Source organism: Solanum pennellii, chromosome 10 (genome assembly GCF_001406875.1).
Source record: "Solanum pennellii chromosome 10, SPENNV200".
NCBI classification, from domain to species: domain Eukaryota; kingdom Viridiplantae; phylum Streptophyta; class Magnoliopsida; order Solanales; family Solanaceae; genus Solanum; species Solanum pennellii.
In genome coordinates, this window is record NC_028646.1 from 67,970,723 (window position 1) to 67,989,091 (window position 18,369).

General features: G+C 36.8%; 1 protein-coding gene across 7 annotated transcripts; it reads left to right on the forward strand.

Moving 5' to 3' along the window:
* The first annotated feature begins 6,167 nt into the window (after positions 1-6,167).
* Positions 6,168-16,853, forward strand: LOC114073833 (SKP1-like protein 1A). Of its 7 annotated transcripts, none has more exons than XM_027912525.1 (5): positions 6,168-6,276; positions 6,649-6,936; positions 14,365-14,540; positions 14,964-15,287; positions 16,426-16,853. In XM_027912525.1, the coding sequence occupies exons 4-5, from the start codon at positions 15,009-15,011 to the stop codon at positions 16,594-16,596; spliced, it is 450 nt and encodes a 149-aa protein (XP_027768326.1). In that variant the 5' UTR covers positions 6,168-6,276; positions 6,649-6,936; positions 14,365-14,540; positions 14,964-15,008; the 3' UTR covers positions 16,597-16,853. The 7 variants fall into 7 exon arrangements, with proteins under 7 accessions (XP_027768326.1, XP_027768327.1, XP_027768328.1 ...); XM_027912526.1 differs by having other exon boundaries at positions 14,459-14,540; XM_027912527.1 differs by having other exon boundaries at positions 6,853-6,936.
* Positions 16,854-18,369: the final 1,516 nt, after the last annotated feature.

An 18,369-nucleotide genomic window follows, 5' to 3' on the forward strand; every position in this document is an offset into this window, starting at 1 on the left:
CTCTAATGCCCAAACCGCCTAACTTTTTTGGTAACTAGACTATTGGCCACTTGACTAAATGGAATTTATGGCTTTTGTTATTCCCTTACCATAGAAAATTCCTTTTGGTTTTGTCCAGTTGCTTCAAAGCCTTACTAGATATGGGATGTAGTGACATGCTATATGTTGGGATACTATTAAGCACACTGTTTATCAATGTAAGTCTGCCACCCATAGAGAGGTACTGCATTTGCGATGTAGCAAGCCTTTTTTCAAACTTTTCAATCATTGCACTCCAGATTCCTTCCGCCTTGTATTTAGCCCCCAATGGAAGGCCTAAGTAAGTGGTTGGGAAAATTCCAGTTCTACAACCCAATATGTCTGCCAGCTCCTCAATGTTCTGCACCTCATTAACAGGATAGATCACACTTTTGAGCATATTTATATGGAGACCTGAAACAACTTCAAATATGAGTAGCGTAAGGTTTAGGTATAGGACCTGCTCTCTGTCAGCCCCACAGAAGACCAATGTATCATCTGCGTAAAGCAAATATGAGATGTTAACTGCTCTATCCCTTCCTATATCAAAACCTTTGAGCCATTGCAGTTGTTTGGCTTTGTTCAACATTCTACTGAACCCTTCCATAGCTAGGATGAATAGAAAAGGTGAAAGAGGATTACCTTGCCTTAGGTCTCTCTGTGCAGAGAAAAAGCCTACTGGGCTTCTGTTGATTAGAACTGAATACTTCACTGTGGAAATGTTGAACTTAATCCATTTAATCCACCTGTCACCAAACCCCATCTGCCTGAGAATAGATATGAGATAAGACCAATTCAAATGGTCAAAGGCTTTCTCAACATCTAATTTGCAAAGTAGTCCAGCATTTTGCTATGAGTGAGGCATCAATGATTTGTCTCCCTTTGATGAAGGCATTTTGTTGGTTTAAGACTAGTTTCCGCATAACTGTCTTCAATCTATTTGCGAGGACTTTTGCAATGATCTTGTATATGCTTCCAATCAGACTAATAGGTCTGTAATCCCTAAGTTTGCTTGCCCCCATTTTCTTAGGAATAAGTGATATGAATGAAGCATTACAAGACTTAACTATCCAGCAATGTTGATGGTAGTGTTGCATAGCTGCTAATAGATCTGTCTTGATAAACTCCCAAGAGCTCTGGAAGAAAGCCATAGTAAAACCATCAGGTCCGGGGGCTTTGTCAGGGGCACTTGATTTAATGATTGCTAGTACTTCCTCCTCTCCGAAAGCTGCTTCTAAGTTACTGCTTTCCTCTGCTGTGATGGAGGCAATTCCTTCAAACATGATTTTAGGCCTCCACTCTTCTTGTTCAGTGTACACTCCTTCAAAGAACTCTAGTGTCTTCTTTTTAATTGTCTCCTTATCTTCAATGACCACATTGTCTACCAGAAGTCTGTCTATGCAATTGGATCTTCTATTAGAATTAGCCATCTTCTGAAACTATTTGGTGTTCCTATCCCCTTCTATGCTTTTCTTATGTGGATGAAGGGCTTTCCTGCTTTGCTCTTCATGACCTTTTCTTCTTATTTAGGAAGTAAGACAAACGAAACGAGAATCTAGAGAAACTAATTATTCCCTCGAGCCATTGGGGTTTAAATAACTATGTGTACATATTCTAAGAGAAGAGAATTAAATTACATAATTACAGGAGTAAATCAAGATATACAATATTTACTGGATCCTATAATACTCTTGAATATCTATGAAATTCTAAAACTCCCCCTCAAAATGGTGCATATAAATCAATGTACCAAGATTATTACAGATGTAGGTAATACGAGAACCAATGATGCACTTGGTGAATAGTTCAACGGTTTTCTCAAATTTTGTTAGCTCTTTAACTCCAGGCCAGACATAGTCATGTTTTAAGTCTCCTCTATTTTTTTTTGAATTTGTGGCTGGCCCCGTGTCTTAATTGCTATCATGTAACGGAGCTAGCATATCTACTTTTGTACTCTTTGCATCTTCTTGATGCCGGGAATGAAACAACTTACTTCATCAAAAAAAAAAAAAATATCTACAAGTTGATCATTTGACTCACATTTTTTTGTGACATCTATCGTAAAAGTATTTTTTTTTATCTCTAAGCCGAGGATCTTTTGGAAATTTCCCATTGAGGTGGAAGTAAGGTTTGCATACAGTCTAACCCTTCTCTGGCCCCACTTATGGGATTTCACTTTGTTTGTTTGTTGTTGTTGTTGTTGAAGTGACAATTGATCTCTATGTGTTAAATTCTAATATTTGAGTATAGCCTTTGATAACAAGGTGGGCTTTCAGTCGACCAATTTGACCATCTGAATTAACCTTGACCGGATACAATCACTGACAACCAACAAGTGATTTACTTGGAGGTAGAGTACCAAGCTTCAAAGTGCCACTACCATGTAAAAAATTACATCTCTTCGATCATAGCTTGTCTCCATTCAGGATGACATAACGCTTCAATTGTGGACTCAAAGTTGAATTAGAGTTGTAGGTGATTGAACTGGAGCTATAGATAAGGGAATTGCAGTTGTAGGTGATGATTAAGGGAAGATAATACGTGAATCTCCAAAAGATGGAATTAGTAACAAGCTCCAAAATGTCAAAGTGATCACCTGGATTGATGAAGTATGGCTGGGTTTCAAAGAAAGTAACATCGACAGACATAAGGCATCTTTGAAGATCAGGTGAATAGCATCCATATCCGTTTTGTGTCCTCTAGTAACCTAGAAATACTCATTCAAGGGCACAAGAAAGTGAGGAACTAACTTATTATTTCTGGAGCAAGGTTGTAAACAAACAACATGCTCTCAGAGACACAAGCTGGAAGGGAAAGAAAACATAATATTCTGGATAGCTGAGGATGGAATGTGATTAATAAGATAATAGAATATGAAAATTGCTTCCCAAAAACACACAACAAATATGTGATTGTATGATTGGGGATTGAGAGTCCCAATGATATGCCTTTTCTTCAATCTTGAACAACCATGACCTCATATCTTCTCCATTAAATCGCAAGACCTCTATTCTTGACCATAGAGCAATTCGAGTGGTGAGAATTATAACTGTTAGGACTCCTTTCCCTCACTCCTATTGTACTATTTCTTCTTAATGGCCGATCCAGGAAGGACTTTACTCATGTTCCAATGAGGTTTTATTCCTTCGAGTCTCCCCAGAAGCTGCTAATTGATTTTTCCATTAACTGTTGGTTGATCCAATTTTTCAGAGATGAAACTTTACCTTTTAAAGCTCCAATTTCTGCTATCATATTCTGCATCATCTCATGCAATTCTCTTATCTCTGAAGGGGTTCCACTGGTTGGTTCTCCAATTTCCTTAGTGCCCTTCACCATTGATGCCAAGAATTCAATAGCTCTGGTACCACTGTCAACATAATTCCAGGAGCTCAACTGTAAGCTCGAGAATTCTAAGCTAAACAGGAAATCTACTGAGTAATACGACTAAAATGTAATGAGACAAATGGCGGAAGAGAATTGTAGAAGAAGAAGAAGATTGTAATCGAGACAAATGTAAATGTATTCATGATCAATCAATAGAGGATTACTTATCTATATAGATGTACTTGGATCAGATCTAACTTGGCTGAGGCTAACTGCCAGTAACGAACTTTTCCACCCTTAGAGTATCCGAAACTAATTCCTAACTAACATAACCAACTGAAATGCTAACATGTCATCCCTAACTAATTCTATCCCTTATCTCTCCCATGTAAATCATGTGTCAGTACTCGCCAGAGAAGTGGATTGCCTAGTTGGAAAGTTGTCAGAAAGCAGTGGAACTTAGATGTGTGATGTCGAATCGAGGAGGCAAGTTCCACAGAAGAACAAACGTCACTATGCAGTCGCCGGAATCCCTCACACGCGCCGGCACATGGGTGAATCACTTCAGAAAATCAAACTTCTTCCCGGCGTTTAAAAAGACGTGAAGAGTCTGATGATGATGGGTTTTCTGGGGTTGGTTTGCCAACGGGTTCTAAACACAGTGTTGGTGATAGTTGAGGCCTAAACCCTGCAGATTCTGACTAATTGATGCACAGTCACTAGAATGATGCACAGTGACGGGAGTTTCTTCTCCGCTGGTAGTTGCACAGAAGACTTAGTTTTACGTGAGCTCTGTTCGAAAGTAAGACAAACAAAGAGAGAATCTAGAAAACCTCAGCTTAAATATTCCTTCAAGCCATTGGGGTTTAAATATCTAAGTGTACATATTCAGATATTCTAAGAAACAAAAAAAGAGAATCAGAATACATAATTTCAGGAGTTAACCAAGCTATACTATATTTACAAGATGCTATAATACTTACGAGATTCTAACACTACTGTTGTCTTCTGATTTTGTTCATAGTATATCGTTTTCTTGTATGAGATATCTTAACTTGATGTTAATGGATCATTACTGATTCCACATTTGTTTTGTTTCAGGGGGTTACTTGCATGGAATAACTGGTTTAACCTATGGTGTAGACATTGAAAGAATACGATGGATGGGAATTTTGCAGGTAATTTTGATATTATTTTTTTTTGCTACCCTGGTACGAGATGACTAGATTAGCTACAAGATAAGTGCCGTTTCAGTTTCATTAGCATTTCCTGTTGAGATGAGTGTCATCACATTGCCTTCAACGACTTCCTTTGCTTTGTAGCTATGTTTCTTATCCTTTCTAAGATAGAGGCGTATCCAGGATTTCGAGATGATGGGTACACTATTATGAAAAAGTGGATCTAATCAGTTTGACATTTAGGTTCTTATCATTGAAAACAGTTAAAATTTTAAAATTATAGGTCCAAAATCAAAATGCTTAATTTATAAAAACGCCAAAAGTGCTATCAATAACCTCTTAGAGAGGTGTTATCCAATTTTAGATAGATGTAAAATTCAAATTTCTAATATCACTAAGAGGTGCACCCAATCATCGTCACATTATATGATACTTCGTGTGTGGGTTCACACATCTATATTTAACAATAAATTAAAAAATATAACACTATTATATATGATTTTGGGAGGAAAGCATGGGTTCACGTGAACCCGATGACCCCCTCCTGCATACACCTCTGTTATAAGTGGTTCATAAGTCCTTCTTAGTTAGACCTCTAAAGACTGCTTTCGCTTGTGTTCCTTGTTCCTCTGCTTTAGCCTGTGAGGTATTGCTCGTGTGGTTCTTTTTAGTTTCACTGAACTGCTTAGATGGATTAACTATTTAGCTATTTCTGTGACAGATGCTGATTCTTTAGAATCCTAACCTGGTTTCCCTGATTATTACACAAGTCTGCAATTTCTTGTTAGAAGGATTACTAGTCACTAGGTCAAAAGATAGGTGCAGATGAAGAACTTATGCATGTAACCTGTTAATTTCAATTATTTGTTCAGAATATTAAACATTTCTTTTCATATAAGCAGAGAATAGCTGTTGGATATATTATAGCAGCTTTGTGCGAGATATGGCTTCCATGTCAAGAGATGAAAAGAGTTGCCCTTTTCAGAAATTAAATTTGGCAATGGTAAGACAACTACATCCCTGATTTTCAGGCAGATTCTTTATTTTGATTGTGCAATTGTTTGGAGTACTACATATATCTCCTGTTTCTGCATCATGAAGGTATTGCTTTGGAAACTGAGAAGGAAGAAAATAAAATAAATATCTTAATAACGCTTGATTTCCTTTTTCCTTTTGGTAAATGGAACATATTCAGATAAACCGAGAGCTTTAACTATTTCTTATTGTACCAAGCAAAATCTTACTCGCGTGCCAGATTATTTTCCTTAGTGGAACCATAAGTGTGTCTTGTTATGCATACTGTGAACTTCATTTAACAATTACGAGAAAAGAACTTCTCGTAAGTAGGCATTAATCCCCTTTAAATTAGATAAATATTTAGCTTGTCGATGTGGAAGTCAAATCCATGACATGTTGGTACAAGGTCTCAACCTAACTACTTGAACTAGGCCTCATTAATTATCAACAGGTAGTTAAATAGGCAAAACAGTAGAAATTTTGTGTGTTTTTATTGGAGAACTAGTGAGTCCAACTGCAATGATATTGGCAGTCTTAGTATCGATAATCTTTTTATATAGTGTTATTTCTTGTCCTCTATGGTTATCTTTGTCTCTAGTTTTACCTAACAACATTTTACTTCATTTGTAGGTGTAACATTTTCCTATTGTCTGCTATACATTGTGGGTTGTTCTATGGCCTATATGTCCCCAACTGGCAATTCAGTGTGTCCCAGTCAACTGGAAGCACTATTTATGAGGTTAGCACTATATTCTAAAATGTAAAACAATGGGGCTATGTGAGTGGCTCCAAGTAACACATTAAGAACTCTTCAAAAACTTAAAAGATGAATGTGATGAGTCATTACCGCTTTAAGTTATATCAGTAGTAATTTTTCTACCTTGGATTTAGCATGTAAAACCCTTGCTCGAAGTCAAGAACTTTTGTGATCAATTCTTATCCTATAGATGCTTTTTATCACTTTAATCCAATAAAACCTTAAAAATGACTGGTCCCTTGTTATCGCTTTGTGTATGATCAGTTCTATTCCTAATTGATCGAGTTGGAGAACTTTTTCTACAGTTATCTTATATTTGTAATATAAGATGGTAAATTTTGTTGCCACTTGCAGGTAAAATGTTCTGTTAGAGGATATCTTAGACCCGCATGAAATTCTGCTGGAATGATTGGTTGCTATATTCTTGGCATAGATCACCTCTATGCAAAACCTGTATATAGAAATATGAAGATAACTTTATACTGAACTGCACCGCTGACAGGCTTATGTCCAGACCTCACAGTTTTCCCCTTCATGACCAATATTGATCTTTCACAGGAATGCAATGGATCCAACAGTGACAGTTTCTGAGAGTATGCTCTCTTGGTGTCATGCTGATTTTGATCCTGAAGGCATTGTGAGGTAACAACCTTTCATATTTGTCTATTACAAGTCCATATGAGTATCAACGGGTCTACAATTTGTCATACTTATCTCCTTAAGAATGTCTAAGGCAAACTTTACTATGAGATGCCAATTCTTAATTTGGAGGTGTGACCTCAATGCCTAGAGAATACCTCAATATGCCTAGGTCCTTCATATGGAAATGTTGGAAGAGGTGTTGATTCAATTTAAAAGCACAAATAATGAGAAGTATAAAAAGCGCACCCCGGTACACTAAGGCTCCCGCTATGCGCAGGGTCTGGGTAAGGGCCTATTGTCGCAGCCTCACCTTGCATTTCTGCCCGAGGTTGTTTCCAAGTTTTGAACCCGTGACCTCCAAGTCTCATGGTAACAACTTTACCAGGTACTCCAAGGCTACCCTTCAAATTATACGAAATATGTCGATACAATACAAAATGATCGGCCTCACTATAAGTCATACCAACCTCTTGAATGACCATGCTAAATTTATCAAACTGTGCTCAAGGGGTGTATTTTAAACCATATAGGATTGACACATTTGGCATACAAGACCTCAGACTCTGCCAAGCAATATCACGATGGATAAAAGATTTCCTAATATCTAGCTAATAAAGAGGCTAATGACTAAACAATCATGGATATATGAAGTCAACTAATGTTATTTAGCCACGGGGAGAAAGTATCACTATAATTAAGTCCAAATATTTGAGTATAACCTTTGATGACCAGGTGCGCTTTAAGTCGACCAATTAGACCATCTGAATCAACTTTGACGGGGTACAACCGCTGACAACCAACAAGTGATTTACCTGGAAGTAGAGGAACACGCTTCCAAGTGCCACTAGCATGTAAAAAAATACATCACATATCCTAGATCAAGTAAAATCTCTGGGGTTCCAACAAGCTACTGCTACATCCATTTCATTAGGAATTAATTATCTTTTAACAATATCTTCTAAGGGATGGCTAGTTCAAGATGCTGAACAACAAAGTTTGATCTCTTCGACCATAGCTTATTGCCATTCAGGACGACATAGCGTTTCACTTGTGGACTCATGGATAGAAAGAGGACAAAGATTACACAAAGGCATAATGAAACTATAATAAACTATGATAGGTCAAACAAATATAATGGGGATAGGGGTTACGAGTGGACTGAAAATGTAATCGGTGGACTAGTGAAAGACAAGTCCCTAGTAGGCTAAGGATTCAGTTTAAGACTTGAATCATCTGTTCGTGATGTTGGACATTGAAGGCGATGATAAATCAAGAATGATGGAGTTGTAGAAGGTTGAAAAGTTGAACCAGAGTTGTAGCCTTGTAGGTGATTGAACTGGAGCTATAGATAAAAGAATTGGAGTTGTAGGTGATGATGACGGGAAGATAGTTATTGAATCTCCAAAAGATGGAATTAGTAACAACCTCCAAAATGTCTAAGTGATCACCTGGATTCGTGAAGTATGGCTGGTTTCCAAAGAAAGTAACATCAACAAACATAAGGCACCGCTGAAGATCAGGTGAATGTATCGATATCCCTTTTGTGTCCTCTAGTAACCTAGAAATGCACATTTAAGGGCACAAGGAATTAACTTCTTATTCATGGAGGAAGGTTGTGAACAAAACACACGAACTCGAAGATCAGGTGAATGCATTGATATCCCCTTTGTGTCCTCTAGTAACCTAGAAATGCACATTTAAGGGCACAAGAACTAACTTATTATATTTGGAGGAAGGTAGTGAACAAACCACACGAACTCGAAGACACAAGATAGAAGGGAAAGAAAACATAATATTTTGGATAGCCGAGGATAGCATACGATTAATAAGATAATAGAATATGAAAATTGCATCCCCAAAAAAACGCCACAAATATGAGATTGTATGAATAGGGAATGAGAGTCTCAATGAGATGCCTATTCTTCAATCTTGAACAACCATGACTTCAGATCTTCGCCATTAAATCGCAAGACCTCCATTCTTGAATCTTGACCATAGAGCAATTCGAGTGGTGAGATTTATACCCTTTCTCCTTAATGGCCATTCCGAGAAGGACCTTTTTCCTATTCCTATGGGGTTTTATTCCTTCAAGTCTCCCGGAAGCTGCTAATTGATTCTTCAATTCGACTACTGGTTGGTCCAATTTTTTAGAGATGAAACTTTATTGGCTAAAACTCCAATTTCTGCATTTCACACAGTTCTCCTACCTCTGAAGTAGGGCTTCCACTGGTTGGTTCTCCAATTGTCTTAGTGCCCTTCGCCATTGATGCGAATGATTCACTAGCTCTTATACCACTGTTAAAAGAATTCCAGGAGCTCAATTGTAAGCTCGATAGTTCTAAGCTAAAACAGGAACTCTACATAGTAATTCGAGTGAAATGTAATTGAGACAAATGGGGGAAGAGAATTGTAGAAGAAGATTGTAATTGAGATAAATGTAAATGTTTTCATGATCAATCAAAAGAGGATTACTTCTCTATATAGCTGTACATGGATCAGATCTAACTTGGCTGAGGCCAACTGCCACTAACAAATTTCCCCGCCCTTAGTGTATTCGAAACTCCTAACTAACATAGCCAAATGAAATGCTGACATGTTATCCCTAACGAATTATGTCCTTTATCTCTCCTATGTAAATCATGTACCGGTACTTGCCGGAGAAGTGGACTGCCTAGTTGGAAAGTTGTCAGAAAGCAGTGGAACTTGGATTGAGTTTAGGAGGTTAATTCCACAGAAGAATGAACGTTGCCAAAGAGTGGCTGAACTCCCTCTCACGGACCGGCACATGGGTGAATCTCACCGGAAAATCAGACTTCCTCCTAGCGTGTGACAACACATAAATAGTTTGATGATAATGCGTTTTCTAGGGTTGGATTGCCAAAGAGTTTGGTTGAGGCTCAATGCCCGCTGATACTTACTAAATGTTGCACAGTCATTGGAATTATGCACAGTGGACAGGAGTTTCTTCTCCGTTAGTAGTTGCACACAGAAGATTAAGTTTTATGCTGATTGTGATATCTTGTTTGAAAGTAAGACAAACGAAAAGAGAATCTAGAGAACCTCAGCTTAATTATTCCTTTTAGCTGTTGGGGTTTAAATAGCTAAGTGTACATATTCTAAGAAACAAAAAAATAGAATCAAAATACATAATAAGAACTGCCATTCTCATTTTATGATTTGAGCACAAAGAAAATTGAAGAGAGAAGAAGAACAAAGGGAGAAGAAAGACCTTAAACTGCATCAACAGTTTCAGAAAATGGAAGATGAAAAGAGCTTTGAGTAGATGAAGAGATATTTGAACCCGTGAAATCGAAAGAGAAAGCTAAGGTCTATGTTTTTATTTTGAAACTGTTAACTTTTTCTATAATGTTAGAATTTGAATCTTATTGTAGCAGTCCCATATTTACGAAGTACTACCTACATCTATGATTCTATGATCCTATGTCTATAATGAGTCTATAACATCAATAATAGTGACAGGATCATTTAAAAGTAACCGATTACGCCAAAAACACAGTAGCAAGATGCAATTAAGCGTAATCTGTTGCATACTATTCTTTGTGCTCTCAAAACACCTAGAATTCCTCTCCTTCCATATTGTCCGCCAAATGCTTGATGGGACTATCCTCCACCTGCCTTTATTCTTGGCCAACAACCCAGCTTGTTCCCAACTTGTGAAAGTCTCTGTAATTTTCCCAGGCATGCTCCATGCTATTCCTGTAAGGTTAAAAAACAATCTCCATAGTTTTCCTGTGATTCTACAATGTAGGAATAGATGATTCACATTTTCTGCCTGCTACCCACACAAGAAGCACCTAAGGCTTGAAATTATCCCTTTTTCATTAGATTCTCTCGGGTAAACACTGCATCCTTTGCCAAAAGCCACACAAAGCATGCCACTTTATATGGTATTTTGGTTGAGAAAATGACATAAATAGTCGCTTAACTATAGGAGTAGGTCTAAAATGGTCCTTTAATTATACACTTGACAGATATAGTCCTTGAACTATTCAAAAATTTGTCAGCTTTGGTCCCTTAACTATACACTTACCAGTTTTAGTCCCTTAACTATAAAATTACCGATTTTAGTCCTTTAAGTATTCAAAAACTTATCAGGTTTCGTCTTTTTCCATTTTGTAATATAAATAGCTTAGGTTCATATTAACGGAATCCATTTCTCGAGAAATTAAATCTTTTAACAATTTTTTCTGTTATTTCTCTCTCACTAGATTTTCTTCAAATTAACCTTATGCGAAGAACATTAACCTTAAGGAATCAAAATAAAATTTACGAGCAAAGAAAATATAAGTCATAAGTTTATTCAATAGAGGATAAAATGAAACATATTTATTGCTACTAATGACTTGAATATGCTAAACTTTATTATAAGAAGAAAATAATTATTCACCGTTAAATTCAAAGTTTGTACTCCAACGACTTCATTGAGCGGAATTATTTTAATTTTTCAGAAATTGTAACTTATAAAATGGTATATTTGTAAAAAAATTTAATTATTTTTAAATAGATCAATTTTATTATTCTATTCATTTTATTTTACATAAATAATATATGCTTAATTTTATCCTCCATTGAATAAACTTAGGACTTATATCTTGTTCCCCATTAATTTTATTTTGACGTTATTGTTCTTTTTATAATAGTAGTTTGAAGAAAAAAGGGCGGGGATGGAGAAACAATTTTAAAAATGGGTTAAAGAATTAATTTTACGAATATTTTTGTTAATATAATCTAAGCTATTTGTGATAAAGAAATGGACAAAGACCAAACCTGATAAGTTTTTGAATACTTAAAGGACTAAAATCGGTAGCTTGATAGTTAAGCGACTAAAACCGGTAAGTGTATAGTTAAGGGACCAAAGCTGACAAGTTTTTGAATAGTTAAAGGACTATATATGTTAAGTGTATAGTTAAGGGGACATTTTAGACCTACTCCTATAGTTAAGGGACTATTTATCTATTTTGGTTTTCCAAATGTTCTTCCATGGCCAACTGTTTGGCTGTTGGTTGTGGTTCACTTTCATTTACGCTTTGCTCACTTTGTATGTACCTTTTTCATCTCCCTTCCACCATAGTTCATTTTCATCTGTTCCCAACCCAATAAATTGCACAATCTTGTTGATGAATTCTGCCATCTTGCTATTTCCCAATCACTGAGTTGCCTTCTGAAGTTGAATCTCCATCCCTCTGTTGTCCATAATTCTTCCATGGTACTCTGTTGGTGTAGTACTAATGAGTAAATATCTGGGTATAAGCTTTCTAAATTGTCTTCTTCATGTCATTCATCTTTCCAGAACTTAGTATTAGCCCCATTGTTTACCTTGATCTTGAAGAAGCACTTCAGTTCATTCCAGACATCTCTGATGGATCTTCACAAGTTAACTCCATAAGAAGTTGTAATTTCTTTAGTCATCCATATGTCTTCCTCCTCATACTTAGCTTCTATGACTCTTCCCATAGTGTTGCTTTATCATTGGCATACTTCCATAGCCATTTCATTCTGAGTGCCTTACTATGAGTATCCAGATTCTTTATCCCCAAACCTCCAAACTTCTTGTAAATTATCAGAGATTCCCATTTGACCAAGTGATAGCTTTTCCTGTCTTTATTTCCTTACCACAAAAACTTCTTCCTGATTCTGTCTAGCCTACTAATGATTTTTGCTGGTATAGGGAACAAAGACATCATATAAGTTGGCAAGGAATCTAACACGGAGTTGAGGAGGGTTAATCTACCCCCTAGTGATAAAGTACTGTCTTTTCCACCTTGCCAATTTCTTCTCACATTTTTCAACCACATTGTTCCAGATTTCGTTAGACTTTGAGTTTGCTCCTAAAGGCATACCCAAATGCATTATTGGCAGTTTACCAATCTCTCTTCCCAGAATGCATTTAGGGATTGCATGGTTATGACCTCATTGATCGGATAAAGATAGCTCTTTCCCCAATTGATGTGCAATCCTGACATCCCTTCAAAGAGAACCAATATCACCCTCAAAATTTTGATTGTTCTTCATCTGCATCACAAAAAATAGGGTATCATCTGCATATTGCAAATGAGTCACCTCCTAATTATCCATTGCTTCTCTTGCTGCATTGAAACCTCTCAACCACCCATTCATATTTTCTGTTCTGACCATGCTGTTGAGACCTTACATTGCTAATAAAAATAAGAATGGTGACAAAGGGTCACCTTGCCTTAGACCCTTTTGTGCCTTGAAAAACCCTGTTGGTGAGCCATTGATGATAATTGGAAAATTCACGGTGGATATGCAAAATTTTACCCAGTTTATCCTCTTTTGTCCAAACCCCATCCTATTTAGCATTCCCAATAGATATGCCCAATGGACATAGTCATAGGCTTTCTCTATGTCAAGTTTGCAAAGAATCCCTGGTTTTCCTTGCTTCTTTCTGGATTGCACTGCTTCATTAGCTACCAAAACCACATCCATGATTTGCCTTCCTTTAATAAAGGCCATTTGTTGTGAGTCCACCAGTTCTACCATCACTCCTTTTAACCTCTCTGTGAGTACTTTAGAGAAGATTTTGTATATACTACCTATCGAACTTATTGGCCTGAAATCCTGTAACTCTTTGGCACCTTTCTTATTTGGAATGAGTGTAATAAAGGTAGGCATTGAAGCTCCTTTCAAACATGTCCTTCTCATGAAAATTATGAAAAGCATTCATTATATCATATTTCACCACTTCCCATCATTTGATAAAAAATTCCCGTGGTAAAACCATCAGGCCCTGGTGCCTCGTCTGTAGCGCACATCTTTAGACATCTCAACACCTCTTCTTCCTCAAAACTTCCTTGCATACTCTCCTTTTCCCCTGTTGATAGAACTGGGCAGTTTGGAACTGGTAAGCGGGTCTCCAATGATGTTTCTGTATATAGGCTTTGATAAAATTCCACAATCTCCTCTTCAATTCTAGCATTATCCTGAATTATTTCTCCTTGCACACAAAGTTGGTCTATACTGTTGTACTTTTTGTTAACATTGGCAACCTTATGAAAAAAATTAGTATTTCTGTCTCCCTCCTTTAGCTATAGTGCCCTTGATCTTTGCCTCAAAGAAATTTCTTCTTTCTTAATCAAACCTTCATACTCAAGCAACAATTCGCCTTTGTTTGTTGTCTCTTCATCGGTAAGCATTCTTATCCCGGCAATTGTTTCTAAAGCAGCCAAATTCCTTAGCAAAGTATTCCTCTTTGACCCAAGATTCCCCTGCTCACTCTTTCTCCATTCTTTCAGTTTGTTCTTTAAAGCTTTCATCTTACAGGCCAGAATGTAATCAGGTCTTCCTTCATAGCTGAAGCTATTCCACCAACCTTTAACTCTGTCTATAAAACCATCATTACCCAACCACCAATTTTCAAATTTAAAGTAACTTTTCTTTTTTTCCCAGGATGCCCCTTGTGAAGCAATAGGAGTGTGATTAAAAGTAATACTTTGCAAGGGAATCTGTTTCATATTATTGAAACTATCATTCCAATCTGCAGTGATCAATATCCTGTCAATTCTTGAAGCAGCTTCACGGAGGCCCCCCTTGAACCATGTGTATTTTGCATCTTCTAAGTGCAGGTCAATGAGATTCATATCTTCAATAAAATCTGAGAACTCCTCCATTTCTTTTGTTCTTCTGGTGCAGTTTCCTTTTTCAGAAATGTATCTGCATACATTAAAAGCCAAGGTCTATATTTTGTAGCAAGTATAATGAATAAGCAAATAAAAACACGTGTGATATTTCAAAATAGATGTCTCCCAAAAAATGAATGAAATTTAAAAGCTAATCATATAGGGCCACAAATAGCAAAATTTTAAATGCATCACAGTACAATTTAAATAGCTTTTGGTTCAATTGTTTAATGACGTGTTCGTCCAAGAAGTTGTCATTTCTAAATAAGGTATAATATAAAAAATAAATATAAATATAAATAAATAGAAGTAATATAAATAGCAATCCTACAAGGTTTTCTCACTCTTGCCTCTTTTTCTTCTCTCTAGCCTACAATTAGGGTTTGTTAATTGGTTCACAAGTCTCCTTCAAAGATGATCATTTTGAGGAGCTTCGACGGAGAGAGCTTTGAGGTCGATGAGACGGTGGCGCTAGAATCGGAGACGATTAAACATATGATTGAGGATGACTGCGCTAACAACACCATCCCTGTACCCAATGTTACTGGCAAGATCTTAGCCATGGTCATCAAATACTGCAAGCGCCATGTGGAGGTTTCTAAAGCTGAAGATAACACTTCTAAAGAGGACCTGAAGACTTTCGATGTTGAATTCGTCAAAGTTGATCAAAGCACCCTTTTCAATCTCATACTGGTTTGGACCTTTTTAATCTTCATGTATATCTTAATTGATTCCTATGTGTTTCTGATTATGTCGGTGGGATTGTTCAATTATTGGTGTGCATGATTGTTTATTCTTTAATTAATCTAAACAACTAGAAAGAGGCAAACGTCAATAACTTCTTTATATTCTAAAATTTTAGTCGAATAAAATATGAGATTCCCATAGAAGTGTCATATAGCAGCTAAGGGTGTGGCTTGGTGATTAGTGAAGTGGTTGAGATATTAGGTTATGATTCTCTGGGGAGACAGAAAACAATAGGTGATTCTTCCTCCTCTGTCTTAACCTCGTGACAGAGTCGCTTAGTACTTGTTGCTAGTGGGAGGTGGCAAAAAACATTGCCCTTTGTGAACTTTATATTGCTTAGTACAACAGTACAGTACTATTAGTGGTTCATTCTAAAACATTGGGTAAGAACTCAGTAGATATTCTGTAACACTAAAATTGAAAATAAAACTAAAACATGCTTGTAATTAGAGTGAAGCATGTATTTTACATTTAGAACATATAGTCATTCTTTAGTTTATTGCCTATTGTTTTAAGAAATAAATGCTATATGGACATGTTTGCCGCACATTTTGTTTACATGTCTGATATGCCTCTCTCTTCAACATCCTGAGTTCTTTCCTGGGCATTTTGAATCTGTAGAGTGGCTTACAATTGTTGAATGTATTATTTTACTGTTAAGTTTTGCATACTGCTGTTACTGGGCTTACTTATTGGTTTCCATTTCTTTTTAGTTATTGCTATTAATATTTAATGATTTACAGTGGACCCTCCCTTTTTCTGTTGAGAGCTTGTATTTGAGGTTTACTGTGTTAAGGTGATTTCACCCTGCAAGTGTTGTTATGGTTAATTGTTACTGCTTCGTTATTTGTTTCCGTGTTCCTCCACTCGTTTTTTGTTTTATTACTGCTTGGAGTTGCTTGAGCAGAGGGTCTTTGGGAACCAGCCTCTCTACCTCTCCGAGGTATTGGTAAGGACTGCGTACACTCTACCCTCCCACAAACCACTTTGTGGGACTTCACTTGTTATGTTGTTGTTGAGAGCTTGTATAGAGGTTAAGTATCTATTGTTGTTGCATTAAATCATTTGCCTTGTCTCTTTACAGGCTGCCAACTATTTAAAAATAAAGAGCCTGATTGACCTGACATGTCAGACAGTTGCTGACATGATCAAAGGGAAGACCCCTGAAGAGATTCGTAACTTACTTAACATCAAGAACGACTTCACTCCTGAGGAAGAGGAAGAAATCAGGAGGGAGAAGTCTTGGGAATTCTAGTGAATTTGAGTCTGCTAGGCATCCATATCTGATGATATATCTGCAATATACTTCAGTAGATGCTATGAATAACTTACATTAGTAAGTGTGTGACTGTTGTTTTTCGGACCTTCTAGCTTTGTTAGTTGAACCTCTTTTGCTATGTCATGCCATGGTTTCTTGTGTTGTTAGAAAAAATTGAAGATAAAATCATGTTGCTAGCTGATGTCCATTTTCATTGATCTATTATTGGTAAACCATATTGTTTCTTGTGTTTATCCTCACTCGTGCATTTAGCTTCTTTACTCTTACTGCAATGGTTTGGTTATGCTGTTTTTTTCACAGAAGGATGTTAGACTATGAGTGTATGTTGCTTGTTGTGACTAGTCTTACATGGGCATTGTACTTGAAGGCACATAATGTTCTAGGGCTTGTACGTTCTTACTTTGAAACCCACTTTAGACACTCAGTTGAGAGTTTGAGCGTGACTAAGAGATGGAGAAGTCCGTTTTGGTGGCGTTATGGTGTACGTGCTGGTCTTGGACCAATGAGTAGTGCATTATGAGAAAAATTAATGTATAAGCTTCGTATCTTATTCACTGAGAATTTCTTCTCAGATCTTATCTCCTCATTAAGTGGTTGCACAACTATGCTTGGGGTTTGCAGGATGATTTGTTAGATCTTATGTCTATGTTCTTTTTGTTTCAATGACATGTTTCTTTCAGTTGGATCTGTAACCTCATTTTGTGGCTGTTTTGATGACATTATGTCTGTTTTCCCTACTGCGTTCAGCTTGTAAAAGTTGATGGTTGAAGGTACCTGCTATACATTTATCTCATAGTGACAATATTCTTTCTTGTTCAACTCTTTGAGAGCAACCTCAACTTTTTTCAGCTTCTGCCACAGTTTCATCATTGCAGTCCATGTACCAGCACTCTTCCGTGCTTCTTCAACTAAAGTAAGAAAGTTTGGATGGTCTATCATATAATAAAGAACCTGAACACTTTCCCTCCTCTAGCAAGTCCTATTGAAACACTCAATGGGGAGTGGTCGGAAAAGAGTGGGTCCAAAATATGAGTTACCAAATTTGGCCATTGTTGGATCCAAACACCATTTACAACGGATCTGTCTATCCTACTATAGACATGTCGATTGGTCCAAGTAAATGACCTACCTACACTTTGCAAGAATGTCAGTCATGAAGTTGTTAAAATCTTTTATTTCTGAGTCATGCACCAGAGCCCCCTACTGTCTTGTCAGTCACGTACCTTATAGCACTAAAATCTCCCTGAATAAGCCAAAGAGTTGTCGTAGTGCCTGCAATATCCAACAGATCCTTCCACATAGCCTTCCTGTCATGGATGGTGTGTAGATGATAGATGCTAGTAATATGAAATTCCATATTAGTTGCATAAATCTTCAATCTCCCATGTATAAATTGTGCAGTTGAGCTAATCATTTCGAAATTGCACTTTTTGTGATCCCATAAAGTCCATATTCTTCCTTTGCCCCCTATCTGATAGTTGTGTCTTCATTGCCATCGTGGTACTATCTTTTCGACGCTTTGCAATATCCTTATTTACCCTATGCTCCACATTATTATGTTGTACTAGTTTCTGTGCACATGCTTCGCACGTGTGTTTTATGTGAATTTTTATAGATACGTTAGAATAATGTGAGTGTCTGTGTGAATTGTATTGAATAATAAAATATAACAATTACAAAATAAGAATAAAGACTTACGACAATAAAATATTCATAAAAAACTAAATTAGAAGTCTAATAGAAAAAAAA